A 15180-nucleotide genomic window follows, 5' to 3' on the forward strand; every position below is an offset into this window, starting at 1 on the left:
CTTTATTCATGGCTGGAAAGCCAAAAGACTTGGCCCCTTCCCTGATCCCAAATGCCAGAAGTCACTTGTCCCTTCTTGGGTCACTGTCCTCCCCGATCCTGTGTGCAAGGGTGAACCTGCCCCTTCTTGGAACTCTTCGAGAAGTATTTGCTTTTCTGAGGCCCTTTGATCCATAGTGGCTGGGGGCTCAGGCAGTTAGTCCCGCCTCGCCTCTGACTCTGCCCCTGCCACCTCCCCTTGCCTCTTCCGTCACCTCGCTGGTCTCGGCCTGCTTAGGGGCACCATGGGCGGGACACTCGCCCGCGGTGGAGAGGATCCCAGGAGGCGGCCCCGGGGTCCGCAGTCGGCTGTCCCGAGCAACAGCGCTCCGGCGCTCCTGGCCATCCTCGTCCCTGCGCGTCCCGGGAGCGAGCGTGCTGCCGGGCTGCTCCGCTCGGTTCTCCGGTGGGAAGGGCGGGCCCGGGTCCGCACAGGGCCCGGCGCCACCCTCACCCCCTCCCCGGCCTCCCGGTCCGCGCCCCTGCGAGCGCGGGGGCGGGGGCGGGCGCGCCCCGGGACCCAGCGGACGCGCGCCGGGTGGCCGTTGCCGGGGCGCCCGTTGCCAGGGGCGTCGTTGCCACGGACGCCGCCCGTCGCTGGGCTCCTAGGGCGCCATCGGGCCCTGCGCGGCGCCATGGACGACCTGCGGGTGCTGTGGATGCGCGACCGCGTGTACGCGGCCTTCGGCATCACAGACCCCCGGCTCTTCGAGGAGCTGCTCAACCGCAACGACGGCGAGGTCGAGGACCACATCCTGCACTTCCTCAACCAGACCAGTGATGAGGAGGGCGCCTTGACGCTCTTCTTTTACCGCAAGGTGGTGCCCGAAGAGGTGGAGGTGGAGATCGGTGAGCCTCCCCGACGCGGCCCGGACTTCCTGCAGTTCGGCGGCTGCTTTCCGAGCGGCGTACACTGACACCTGCTTAGCCCAGTGTCCCCCGGCTGGATGTCCCTGTTCTTTGTGGAAGCAGATTTCAGTCCCCGGGGTCATTCCTGGACCCTCGAAAGGGTGCTCGGAAGTCTGCCTTGGACTGTGACCCGTTTCTGTGCTGTCTCTGACTCGCTTCCCCGTTCTTTCCCTCCTTTTCTGGCTCCTCTCCACCGTCACCACGTCATGAGGATGCCAACGCATCCCCCGCTGAGCATCCTGTCCCTAGAGACTCACAGCTGCCGATCCTGGAGTCACCAGAATGGTGTTGGGTTCTAGACAGAGGTGGGGAGGGCGGCCTCCTCCCCAGCTCTGTGGCTCACACTGTCACTCTCTGCTTATGAAGACACTTGGGAAGTTTTATTGGATCCTTTATGGCGCTCTGGTCTGTTCACAGGACCTGGAGTGGGGCCAGTGCATGCCCCTCCATCCCTCTTTTCTTTTTTTAAAGATTTTATTTATTTATTTAATTGACAGACACAGCGAGAGAGGGAACACAAGCAGGGGGAGGGTCAGAGGGAGAAGGAGGCTTCCCGCGGAGCAGGGAGCCCGATGCGGGGCCCGATCCCAGGACCCTGGGATCATGACCTGAGCTGAAGGCAGTCGCTTAACCAACTGAGCCACCCAGGCGCCCCACCATCCCTCTTTTCTATTTCTGTCCTTGCCCCCAGTTAAGATTTCTCTCTGCTCCCAGTTAAAAATTATATGAATGGAGACAAATAGATGCTGGTGTAGGTGGTGGTAGGAAAGAGGGGTGTCTGTAACTAGTAGCAGCTAGCCCAAGATGCTGTTCCAATCGGTAAGTGTGTATTTCTTAAAATAAAATGGAATCAGGCTGTATATGTCATGTAATGACTCACTTAAATTTTAAAAAATGACACTAAGTATTACTGAAGGGCATTCTCTTAAAAATTCACATGACATAGAATTATACAAAGTAAAAAGTGAAAAAGCAAGCTTTCACTATCCCTTAAGTCCTACTCCCATTCCTGTAGGTAACCACTATTGTTAGTTTGTCATGTATCCTGCCAGATCTTTCCCTGAATCAATCAATCAATCAATCAATCATCTATATCTTCTCTATATAATACGTTTCTAAAATCAGTCATACTATATATATTATTTTGTGACTTGTCTCCCTCAAATGCATCTTGAGAATTTTTCATGTCAATACCTATAGAACTACCTAGCTTTATAGGTTTTTAAGTACATTGATACACCATATTTTATCCATTCCCTAATTAATGAACATTTATTTACCTTTCCATAGTATTTTTTTCACAAACAAGGTAACAATGCACATCCGTCTTTGCACCCTGTGTATTTCTGTGGGAGAGGTTTATAAAAGCAGAATTGCTGGTTTCCTAGGTGTGTGCATTTACACGATGGAAAGGCTGCCAGACTGCTCTGGAGAAGGGGCCTCCTGGCCCACACCCAACAGTGGCCGGGTGCCTGTTAGCCAAGAGTCCTGCCAACATTGGATATTGTCAGTCTTTTTAATATCTGCCAATCCCATAGATGAATGGGGGCTGCACTTGCTTAATCTATAGTACATTTTTTAAAAGAATTATTTATTTTGGGGGGGGAGAGAGAAAGAGAGAGAGGGAGCGTGCAGTGGGGGAGGGGCAAAGGGAGAGAGAGAATCCTGATGCGGACTCCCTGCTGAGTGCGGACTCCCAGGACCCTGGGATCATGACCTGAGCCCAAGGCAGACCCTTAATGGGCCGAGCCACCCAGGTGTCCCCTATATTACATTCTAAATAATAATCAGTGGAGTTGAGCCTCTTTTTAATGCTTGTTGATCACTTATATTTCCTGGGGCTGGTGGAACCATCTGATCATTCTGCCACCTTGACCTTCATCTCCTGGGGAATTTGCACAGATCTTCCTTTGGTGCCACTTAAAGTTGTCTGGGGTAACTGGAACATTCCGGTGTGACTGTATTGGTTCAGAAATTGGCGCCAGTGCAGGAGGGCAGGGAAGGAGGAGCAAGGAGGCAGAAGGCTCCAGACGGGCAGGTGGCAGGTGTAACAAGCCCGGGAACTCGCCCCCGAGGCCTGTCTTACCGCGAGAGGAGCAGGTCTCCCCCGCCCTCCAGCGTCTTAGGGTGCGGGGCGGGGTCGCGAGGGGCGGGAGGGGAAGGGGCTCGCGCGTCCTCGCCCTGACCTCGCCCGGGGGAGCGGCGGCCTCACGTGTCTCGTGTGGTGGGACAGCCACGTGTTACTTTTTTCTTCCATGCTCGAGGCGGTCAAGAGGGCGACGTGCCGGTGGCGACCGAGGAGGAAGGCGAGGAGGAAGAGGAGGACGCTCGGAAAGTAGAGTCGGGGCGTGAGTCAGGTGAGGGGCGGGGGGGGGAGGGGACCGGCGTGGGGTGCCGAGCGGGGTGCTGGCTGTCCGCCCTCAGCCCTGAGGCCTCGGTGGGCCGCGCGGGGGTGGGCGGGTTCCCGGGGAGCACCTGCCTTGCCCCTCGGGCCGCGGCCTCTCTTGACTTGCACGCGCATCCCTCGTGGCTCCTCCTCCGTGGGGCCCAGAATCTTCCCGTCCTTACTCTTGTAAAGGCGACAGCCACCGGACTTCGGGGCTGCCCTCTCCATGACCTCCTCTTTTACATCCGCAAAGACCCTCTTTCCAAATAGCGTCCCCTTCTGAGGGTCTGGGCGGCGTGACTTCGGGGGGGCGCCCTCTTCCACCCAGGACAGTGCAGGGCCCGGACCCCCCAGTCCTGTGCAAGCCGCGTCTGGGAGCCCTCGAGCCGCGGGGGGCGCTGTTGTGTGGCCGCGGCTTCCTTCCCCTTGTGCCACCCGCACGCGCCGCTGCTTTTGGCTGATCCGAGGCTCGAGTGGGGGCTTTCACTGCTGCTCAGCGACACGTCCGAGCTGGAGAAGTGGCTCTAAGTAGCCCCGAGCGGCCCGACCTGCTGGCCTCTGCAGGCTCTGTGTCTCGTCGAGGGGTGCGGTGGCTTCAGCTGCAGGCTTTGACCCAGTTCTCCCGCCTCACCTTTTCTTTTTCTTCCTTTTTTTGTTGTTGAACGATTTCATTTTATTTCTAGTGTATTTCTACTATTTATCTAACTGAGCTTTCTTTTTGTCCTCATTCCTGAAACTTTTTATTTTACCCTTTTTTGGGGGGGCAGTTGCATGTATTAAGTTTTTAAACTTTTAATTTCAGTATAGTGTTATATTAGTGTCAGGTGTACAATATACTGATTCGGAACCTCCATACATCACCTGGTGCTCCTCAGGACACGTGCCCTCCTTCATCCCCATCATCTGTTTCCCCTGTCCCCGCACCTGCCTCCCCTCTGATAACCATCAGTGTGTTCTCTATAGTTAAGAGTCTGTTTCTTGGTTTCTCTCTCCTTTTTCCCTTTGTTCATTTGTTTTGCTTTTTAAATTTCACATATGAGTGAGATCATAAGGTATTTGTCTTTCTCTGACTTATTTCACTTAGCATTCTACTCTCTGGCTCCATCCATATTGTTGCAAATGGCAAAATTTCATTCTTTTCTATGGCTGAGTAATATTCCATTGTGTATATATACCACATCTTTATCCATTCATCTGTCGATGGACACTTGGGCTGCTTCCATAATTTGGTTATTGTAGATAATGCTGCTAGGAGTGCGTGTATCCTTTTGAATTAGTGTTCTTGTATTCTTTGGGTAAATGCCCAGTAGTGCAATGGCTGGATTGTAGGGTAGTTCTTTTTGTTTGTTTGTTTGTTTGTTTGTTTAAAATCAATTAATTAACATATAATGTATTATTAGTCTCAGAGGTAGAGGTCAGTGATTCATCAGTCTTATATAATACCCAGTACTCATATCACATGCCCTCCTTAATGTCCATCACCCAGTTACTCCACCCCCCACCCTCCTCCCCTCCAGCAACCCTCAGTTTGTTTCCTAGAGTTAAGAGTCTCTTATGGTTTGTCTCCCTCTCTGATTTATTTTTAACTTTTTGAGGACCCTCCATACTGTTTTCCAGAGTGGCTAAACCAGTTTGCATTCCCACCAGCAGTGGGTTCCTTTTCTCCACATCCTCACCAACGTGTTTTTAATTGTAGCCAGTCTGACAGGTGTGAGGAGGTATCTCACTGTGGCTTTGATTTGCATTTCCCTGAGGCTGAGTGATGTTGAACATTTTTTCATGGGTCTGTTGGCCCTCTATCGGGGGCAGCATTCTTAGCCAGGGGTGACTTGGGCCCCCATGGGGCATTTGGTGATGTCTGGAGACATTTTAGTTGTCACGGCTGGAGGGTGGGTGCTGCCGGCATCTGGAGGGGAGAGGCCAGGGATCCCACTGAACATCTTAAAACGCACAGGACAGTGCCCGCAACAAAGAATGATTCAGCCTCAAACACCAGTAGGGCCGAGACTGAGAAAACCGTGTTCCGGGCCGTGCATGTCCCCAGCAGAGCTAAACGGCCCCCGTGCCACACTTACCCCGTGATTCACCTGCCCTTACAAGAAGCAGAAGCTGTAGGTTAGACACTCACTTTCAAAAGATACCTAATATTTGAAAATCAGAGGGAAAAGGGGTTTTTTGGCGACGGGCTCTGTCTCTGCTAGTCCTCCTCCTCTCTTCAGAAGCATTCGTTTTTACCCACAATGTGGTTACAGATCGCAGGGAGAGGACTGTGAGGTCAGAAAGAGAGGTTGTCCGTTCATTCTCAGGAAGGCTAGCTAGGCTGGATTTCGATAAGACAGACGGTGGGGATGAAGGCCACAGCCACACTTCCTGCGACATTCCACGAAGACACACCAGTCAGTCTCTGGACGGGAAAGAACTCTGTGGAAGGAGGCTGCTTGGGGAGAAAAGTCAGGGAGGTCTTCTCGACAAAGCAAATTAACGTTACTTCCAAGTGGATATTCAAGTGCATTTTTTTCTTTTTATTGTGGTAAAATATACATAACCTAAAACTTAACCATTTGAACCAAGTCTAGGAGTACAGCTGCACTCATTCGGGGCATTCGTAAGTGTGTTTTTGGCCTCAGGCCGTCAGTGTGCCAGGCACAGAACCACACCACCACTGAATTCTCCCGAGTCTCACCACTAGATGTTACTGTCCGCATTTTATGGATGAGAAAACCACAAGTAGACCAGGAGACCCCACACGCTGATTTGATTCCCAAGCCACCCTGGTGTCATGTGGCGCCTTTTGCACTAAGAGCCAAACCGTTTTGGGGAAAGCTCTCCCTTCTGTGTGATCACTGGACTCGTCAGTAACTCCCAGGGCTGTGACCGACAGGCTCTGAGGTTTCCAGATCTGTATCGATAAGAGTAGACTTGAGAGATACACATTCATTTTGTTTAGATTTCTTTTATTTTCATCCCCCACCAGTTTCGAGTTTCATAGAGAAAATAGAATAAATGCTAATATGAGCTATCATTCTCGTCCTAATAATAAAACTCCCTTTTAAAGTGAAAATCTCTGAGAAGTCACACATTGCACATGGTAGCTGGGACATGCACACGCGTGTGCGCACACACACGCATACACATTAAATTTCCGGCTGAGAACCCACCCATCAGAAATACAAAGAACTTTCGCCATTATAACGTACATCAAGGCTCTGATAGGATTCATGTAAAAAATGTATGTATAGCTTTTGGATAACACGTCTGTTGAATGAAATATGCTGTTGTACAAGATGCGGGTCTGGTCTTGATGGCAGGAAATCTACGTTTCTGCTTATTTCAGTTTGCACACTGAATAATGTTTTGCAGCCAAGAATTTGCAGGTGAGAAACGATTCTGTAAACCAGCCTATAATCGACATAGAGAATGAAGAAGCGGGCGAAGAGAGTTTAGAAGACCTCCCTGTCAAGGTACTTTCGGCTCTTTCCCCTCCTTGGTGGGGTAATGGGAATTCCCTCCCCTCTGATGAGTCTGTGTAACTGACATTCATATTTGAGGGAACATATTTGGAGTACAGATGATGGACTCCTGTGTTGGGAGTCCCCACAACTACCCTCAGATTGAATGATTTGCTAGGATGACTCACAGGACCCAGAAAAACTTTTATACTCGTGGTTACAGTTTATTGCAGTGAGAGGATGCAGAGTAGAATCAAAGAAAAAGGTACATATGGCAGAGTCCAGGAGGAAAAGGGGCCTGAGCTCCTGGTAGCGTGGCCTGGATGTGCTATTTCTCCCAGCAAGTATGTGCGAGAACACATAGGAAGTCAAGGAAGCCCACCCAAGCCTTGGAGTCCAGAGTTTCTACGGAGCATCTATGGGTGTGAAGGGCCGGTCTCTAGCCTGCAGGAAGTCAAACTGATATAAGGTGACCGGGGCCCCAGGCAAACAGAAACAGGCATTCACCGCCCATCACGTTGCTAGTATAAACTACCTGGCATGACCCAAGGCCCCAGGTATACAAAGACACTCACATCAGGTAGGCTATTCCAAAAACAGAGGTGATCACCCAGGAGCCCGTGAAGGGCCAGCTTGAAAACCTTTGCAACACGCAGAGTTTGGACAACCCAGGCCTGCTGAGTTAACCTTTTACTTCACAAATCCCAGAGGTGGAGCTTAAAGCCAGGACGTAAGCATCGAGTCTGGCCTGTGCTAAATGAAATTACTCTGATCAGCTCCACAAATATACCCCACCCCCGAAACCAAATTCAAGCCCGTTTGTTGCAATTTACAGCCTCGGAAAGCTCTGTCTGGACTTCCCAGGTCAAGTGTGGCTGCATCAGCCAGTTAATAGAAGAGTCAGGCTGAGTGCTCAAGTCTGGCTGCCTTGTCGTGCACGTGCGTGTGTGCGCGTGTGTGTGTGTGGTCCGCTAGGGCCCTTTGTCAGCCGGGAGTTCAGAAGGCACAGAGAGGAGGGCTCAGGTGGGCCCGAACGCTAGCTTGTCTGGGTGAGTGGGTGTCTCTCAGCCTGATGTTTTTTTGTCCCCCATGTTTCAGAGAACCGTTAAGCACATTGTGGATAAGACCCATCTCTATGTGCTGTGTACTCCTGTTCCTGGGGAGTTTCTGGACCAGAATGTGGTGTATTTTCTCAGAAATACAAAAGGTATACTTCTAGTGTGTGTGCATGCATGTGGATGAGTATGCCCCTGGGTGTGTATCTGTGAGACTCTTAATTTTTACACTTTCTTGAGAATACCACCTTTTTTTTTTTTTCCCAGGCCAGCCAATCCTCATTACTCGTGGGTTCCCTATTTGTGAATTCACCTACTTGCTCACGTGTTTTCATAACCCCCAAATCAATCCTTGCCGAGCCTTGAAGTCATTCGTGGATGTGCACGGCATGGGGAAACATTTGACTTTTTTCTTTTTTTTTTTAAGATTTTGTTTTTAAGAGATCTTTACACCCAACGTGGGGCTTGAACTCACGACCCCGAGGTCAAGTATTGCATGTTACAGTGATGAAGCCAGCCAGGCACCCCTTAATGGGGAAACATTTGAGTCACTGAATCTGTGTGTTCTGGCTGAGGGTGGACTGTCCTTATTGTTATCTCTTTAGTGCCATGGTTCTCACATTTTTTGGTACTTTTTGTTGGTGGTTTCACTGTTTAAAATGGCCTCAAGCATAGTCCTGGAGCTGGAGCACCGTCCAGTGTTTCTGAGCGCGAGAAGGCTGTGACGTTTCTCATGGAGGACACAGGTGTATTAGAGAAGCGTAGTTCAGGCATGAGTTATAGCGTAGGCTGAGTTCAGTGTTAACGAATCAACTGTGTACATTAAATAAGTTGTCTTTAAACAGAAACACAAATAAAGCCAGGTTATGTATTGATGGCTGATGAAAATGTGATCAGAAGCTGCAGGAACTTAACCCCGGGTATCCTGCAGGAGCAATGGCTGGGTATTCGTTAATTCCTTGTTCGAGGAGACTTCACAGAACAGAACTACCAGGAATAATGAGGACTGGCTGTGTGAATATATTCTTGGTTCTGTTGTAACAATTAAAGGGAGAGAGATGCAAAATGATGTGATCCTGAGTTGTAGGATGAGCTCTGGGGCTTTCTCCGTGTGGCCATGTGATTTAAGACAGAGGGGCTGCTTGGAGGCCAAGTTCATTCCGCGGGGTAACTTTTGGGTGGGATGTTCCCGCTGTGCATTCCTGCTGCATTCTGGGAGCCACCTGGGCGTTTCTGGTGACACCCCCGGCCTCCCAGTGGTTGTCACTCTCCTGTCTCTTCTGACCCCCGGCCCTTCCTCTTGCCTTATTTAATCCGGGCTGACTCCGCAGTCTTCCTGCCTGGGTTTCCCCCGTTTCTTCTGCCTTTGCCTCCGTGGAGGAGGTGCATAGCTATGTTTTAGGACTCACAGTAAATTCCAGAGCAAACATTATGTGGCTTTCTTTTTTCTCTCTTGAACTTGGATGGCGTTTTTGGGCGCACAGGCCGTGAGCAGGACAGCCGCGGCGTCCCCTCGGGCTTTGTTACTGCTCACTCTCATCATCTTGTGTCTCTATGGTCGTCTTTCATTGAGTTCAGGCTCTCTTTCTTTCACATTCTGGGTTCTTACATACTTTCCCTTTAAATTTGAGTAAAGAGGAGTTTGATATACAGAAACGTAGTGAGGAGAGGATAAAGTCTACACAGATGTGGGTCCGAAGCCAGCGAAATGATTGCCTTGGTTGATATATTTGTCGTGTTTCTGTTTTGTTTCCCAATGAGGTTGAGGGAAGGGCCCAAGGGACCTTCAGAATGTCTCCCGTGCTCATTGATGTTTGGTTGGGCGGAGTAAAGACGTGTAAAATAAAACCCAGCCGAACGGTTGGCTGTCACCAAATCTGTCTTTAAAAATACTCGTGACTCAGAAGGGACTCTGGTGATGAACTGGAGAGGCGTTGCTAGGAGTGGGGACCCAGGCAAAGCAAGGAGCCCAGCAAACATTTCTAGAAAACACGAGTGTGTCTATCTGCTGGTCTGGGTAGCTCTGTTGTGCTACTGGTAGGAGCCCGGGGACCCCAGCACGTCAGGTTTCTCTCAGTGTCTCATGGGCCGAGGGATTTGTCTGACTAGACGTCAGCATCATTTTGAGTCTGTGCCTGGAACATTCCTGGGTTAGCTACTCAGGAAGAAGGAGCAGATTCGCCGGGTGCTTGGGAGAGTTACCTGCCTGCCACCTCCCCGCGTGACTCACCCTCTGTGTCTGTTCCCACGCAGAGATGATCTCCGAGGCTACGGACATGAAGGAAGCCATGGAGATCATGCCCGAGATGCTGGAGTACGGAATTATCAATTCTAACGTGCTTCCCTTTCTGAAGAATGTCATATGTCAGGTAACCGTGGACAAGGGAAGGGGTCTCAGCATTTTGTAAGACTCAGGCTGTCTGGTTCGTTTCCTCCACACATAAGGAATGTTCAGCAGCTCTTGTGTCCCAGGTACCGTTGTCCGAGTGGATCTCGGTACTCCAGGAGCTGATACTGGGGGAAAGACATGAGACACAGATTCCTAAGCTGGAAAATATCAGGCGGTGACAAGTGGCATGAGTTCAATAAATCCTAATAATGTGATAGAAACGGACTCTGTGTGTGTGCGCACACGCATGTGTTTGTGTGTGCAGGGAGTGGTGGTAAGGGATGGCCTCACGGAGGAGGCAGTGTTTGATAGACAAACAATGGAAAAAAAAAAAACACCTTGTGAACAGACTAATTCCCCTAATGATAAGTTCCTAAGGAAGTGTAATAGGGTGGGGCTCAGGGGGTCAGGAAAGGCCCGTCTGAGGTTGTAGCATTGAATTGAGACCTGAATTAGGTAAAGGTGTTAGACATGTGAAGATCTGGGGGGGAGAAATTCCTGGGCAGAGAAGGGAGCATGTGCAAAGGTCCTGAGGCAGGAGCAGACATAGCCTGGTCCAGGAACAGAAGGAGGGCCAGTGCGGCTGGAGAGGAGTGGGGAAGGTTGGAAAGGGAGGTAGGTGTTCAGCAGGGGAATAATATGGTCTGGTTTGCATCATTCCTCTGGCTGTCGTGTGAAACTTAGACCGTGGGAGCGGGGGGCAGACGCTGAAGGGAAGAGAAAACCAGTATGAGGCCGTAGAAGAGTCTGTGGAGGGCGATGGTTGCCTAGGCAGGAGTTCAATCAGGGGAGGCAGTGGGAACCAGGCAGTCAAGAATATGTTTTACTGGGGAGAGGACATTTTGAACGTCACCGTGAGTGTGCGGTTGGCAGAATCCAGACTGAAACCACAGGTCAGACGTTCTGGGCTCTTCAGTCAATGGGAGGTACACGTACATTGTCTTAAACCATGGATCCAAGTTTCCGAAGAAAAGGCAAAACTACACACCAAAGCCCAAACTCAACCAACTAACTCACGGGCATTTTTTCCATCATTTTTATGTGGGTGAAGCTTTGTTATTATATTCAAGTGACTTCCTAAATGCATGCTTCTGTCCTCAGCTAAATGTCAAAAGGACTGTGTCCTCAGACCCTTCATTTTAGATCTTTATTTATTTAAGTAATCTCTATGCCCCACGTGGGGCTCGAACTTGCAACCCCAAGATCAAGAGTCGCACGCTCTACAGACTGAGCCAGCCAGGCGCCCCCATGCCCTTCTTTATTTTAACTCTCCCGTGAGCTAGCCTGGTGCTGAGCAGACTCTCTAACACCTGCTTCTACTCTTGTTTGTGCCGTAGTTTCAAATCCAGTCGCCTTGCAGCTGGTGGCAGCCGAAGAAATGCAGGATTATCTTCTGGGTCGTCACCTTGGGCTTGGGTCACATTCTTACCCTGGGATCATTTTAGGTCAAATATTTTCATCTCTCTCCCTTTAGGTCTGTGCTCTGGACTTGAGCAGTTTCTGCATTGTAGTTACACTGTGCTGCGTCTGATGGAACATTGGACACCAGAGGCAGCGTGAGTGCGTGATCTTGAACACAATATCGTGTGATTTCCTTCAGGTTTTCATGCCGGCTTTGTCCTTCAATCAACACAAGGACGCCTCCCTGGGATTCACATCTGCAGAAATCTCTGACTCTTTCGAGTATGAAGTGGACCTACCCAACATGCCTGGGGAAGCCTATCACAGCATTCAGTTGATACGGGATGAATTTTTAATGAACATCCAGAAATTTGCGAACAGTATTCAAAGAACAATGCAGCAACTTGAAGGTGAGGCTTCCTTTCGCTCGTGTTGAGGGAAGCATGATGGATTTCCTTTAAGAAGGCAATTTCAGGGTCCGGGAGTCTCTTGCTTTCATTATAATCATTCTTTCTTCCCTGCTCACCATACGAGCGACCCTGAGCTGGGAAGAAGACCCAAAGAGGAATGACAGAATCCTGTCCTCAAGGATCTTATAATCTGGCGCACAAGGAACTATGGCAGAATGGGAGCTTGGGAAAGATATTAGGGCCTTGAGGGGTTTGGAAGAGGGAGATCATGTGGGAGAAGCAGGGGGAAATCAAAGGAGACTTCCCGAAGGAGGCAGCATTTGACCTTCTCTGAATGGACAGCAAAGCTTTAGTAGGTGGAGTTGGGGAGCAAGTGCATTTCAGGCAGGGAGAGTGGCCTGGACAAGAGAAGGAGTTGGAAAGAGTGGAGTTTCTGTGAACAGGAAAGGGTGGCTGGCTGGTCCTAGCTTAGCTTTGTGGGCAAGGCCAGAAGCTTGTAGATGGCGGGTCTGCAGCAGCTGCTGTTGGATCTGCCCCTCGTTACCGGGGGAGCATGGCATGGCGAGAGTCCCTGAGCCTGGGAGCATGCATGTCAGGAATGGAGAACAGCAAGGTGGAGAGGCCGGCTGAGGGGGTTACACCGTGGAGAGTCCCAGCCCGTGACAGCCAACACGGCGTGCATCAGCGAGGGCTAGCACGGTCTTCGAGATGGCATCACTCTTCTAGGAAGAGGAGCTTTCCCCCTCTTGGAAGTAACCTTGAACATGCCCCGGCTAGAAATGTTCTCTGCTGGAAACGAGAAACACCCATAGAGATCCAAACTTTTGATAACATGCTACAGACATGTGTTTTTCAGATTCTATTTTAGAATATTTTTTTTTTTTTTACTATCCCCCCCCGCCACCGCCCCCCAAAATGATACTATTCTCTTGGTGTCTGTGTTTTTCCTTCACTGACATTTGTAGCCGCCTTTGGCCTGTCTGCCTCCCTGAATTAGTGTAAAATAGCAGAAATGGGAAAAAAATGTTTCTTCTAATCTTGGATAGGATTTATGTGTCTTGTTTCTTTTTTTAAAGATGTCTTTATTTATTTGAGAGAGCGCATGAGTGAGGGGAGGGGCGGAAGGGGGAGGGGGAGAGAGAGGGAGAATCTCCAGCAGATTCCATGCGGAGCGCGGAGCCCAACACCGGGCTCGATCTCACGGCCCGGAGATCACGACCTGAGCTGAAACCAAGAGTCGGATGCTCAACCGACTCGCCGCCCAGGCGGCCCTGTGTCTTGTTGCTGGTGTCAAAAAGCAGATGAGTGAACACATTTTTGTGTTTTAGGTAAACTGCTAGAAGGAAATGCACTAAAATGTTATCAGCCAGTGTCGCTTACTCTAGGTTGTGAGAGTAAGGTTTTCTTTCTTTTTTCCTATTTTCCTACAATCATGTATGATTTAGAAAAACCAGAAAAGCAGGTGAATTAATATTCTATAACCTGGGTCAGCAAGTTACAGCCTATGGGCCACATCCCACCTGCTGCTCGTTTTTGTGTGGCCTGTGGGCTAAGAACTGTATTTATAGTTTCCAATGCTTAGATTTTAAATGATTTTATAAGGACCTATATTCTGTCTTCAGCTTTGCCTCTTGGTCTGCAAAGCTGGAAATACTTACTCTCTGGTACTCGAGGAAGAACTTTGTGGGGGGCACCTGGCCAGCTCGGTCAATAGAGTGTGTGACTCTTGATCTCCGGGTTGTGAGTTCGAGCCCCAAGTTGGGTGTGGAGATTACTTAAAAAAAAAAAAAAATCTTTTTTTTTTTTTTTAAAGATTTTTAAGTTTATTTATTTGACAGAGACACAGTGAGAGAGCGAGAACACAAGCAGGGGGAGTGGGAGGGGGAGAAGCAGGCTTCCCGCTGAGTAGGGAGCCCGATGCAGGGCTTGATCCCAGGACCCTGGGACCATGACCTGAGCCAAAGGCAGACGCCCAACGACTGAGCCACCCAGGTTCCCCTTACTTAAAAAATCTTAAAAAAAAAAAAAAACAAAAACCTCAAACTGTGCCAATCCCTATTTTATAATATCATCTCGAGGAAGAAATTTGTTTTTCTTTATGGGACATTTACAAATGGCTCTTTGTAAGTCATTGGCTGTCAGTTGAGAAAGCTCTTTTTGCCCTTTTTTCTTTACGATGCACAGAATTGCAAAGGTTAGGTCATCTGTTGTGGAGTGAATGTTTAATACAAGTATATTAATATGCCAAGAGCAAGTATACTTATATTAAATATATTAATAAATATGTGTCCACATATGTATATATGTTGCATTTTCTTGAAGTAATACGTAAGGTTTAAAAAAATTAAATGGTATTAACATACAGTGCCTTGAAAAACTGTCCCTGCCTCATTTTCCCTATTGGTCCATTCTGCTCCCCGCTGGTGACTTTAGTTCTTTAGCTGTTTTTTTCCTCCTTCCCTCCCTTCCTTCCTTTCTTATTTATTTATTTATTATTTTTTAATTTTTAATTTTTAAATTTTTTTTAAAGATTTTATTTATTTATTCATAAGAGACACAGAGAGAGAGAGAGAGGCAGGCTCCCCACTGAGCAGGGAGCCCAATGCGGGGCTCGATCCCAGGACCCTGGGATCAAGACCTGAGCCAAAGGCAGACACTTAGCAACTGAGCCACTTAGGCGCCCCTGCTTTATGTGAACTTTTAATTTGTGTCTTTATCCCTAGTGTCTGTTTTTTTTTAAAGATTTTATTTTTTTGTTTATTAGAGAAACAGCATGAGAAGGGAGAGAGTCAGAGGGAGAAGCAGGCTCCCCGCTGAGCCGGGAGCCCGATGTGGGACTCAATCCCGGGACCCTGGGATCATGACCTGAGCCGAAGGCAGTCGCTTAACCAACTGAGCCACCCAGGCGCCCTCTCTAGTGTCTTGAAATGCTGTGATGAAGGACTTTTGTGTGGTCCTTTTCCTATTTATTTTGCTGAGCACTCTGTATTTTCAGCCTGAAGACCTAGCCTTGTAGTCTGAACACTTCTCTTCATAATTTCCTCCACTATTTATCTCTGTTCTTTCTTGCTAACATTGGGCAAATGCTGTTGATGCTGTTTTTTTTTTTTTTAAATCTTTTCTCGTCTTTCCCATCTCTTTGT

At 49.2% G+C, this 15180-nt stretch overlaps 1 protein-coding gene across 1 annotated transcript in view; it reads left to right on the plus strand.

Moving 5' to 3' along the window:
- The first annotated feature begins 673 nt into the window (after window positions 1-673).
- The window catches only part of DNAH10 (dynein axonemal heavy chain 10), a 129574-nt gene continuing 115067 nt past the window's right edge, over window positions 674-15180 (plus strand). The window contains exons 1-6 of the mRNA XM_032431401.1: window positions 674-887; window positions 3212-3304; window positions 6694-6794; window positions 7881-7989; window positions 10091-10206; window positions 11827-12037. Coding sequence (XP_032287292.1) covers window positions 674-887; window positions 3212-3304; window positions 6694-6794; window positions 7881-7989; window positions 10091-10206; window positions 11827-12037 — 844 coding nt within the window. The remainder of the gene's footprint in view (window positions 888-3211; window positions 3305-6693; window positions 6795-7880; window positions 7990-10090; window positions 10207-11826; window positions 12038-15180) is intronic.

This window comes from Phoca vitulina, unplaced genomic scaffold (assembly GCF_004348235.1).
Source record: "Phoca vitulina isolate PV1807 unplaced genomic scaffold, GSC_HSeal_1.0 scaffold46, whole genome shotgun sequence".
Taxonomy (NCBI): Eukaryota; Metazoa; Chordata; class Mammalia; order Carnivora; family Phocidae; genus Phoca; species Phoca vitulina.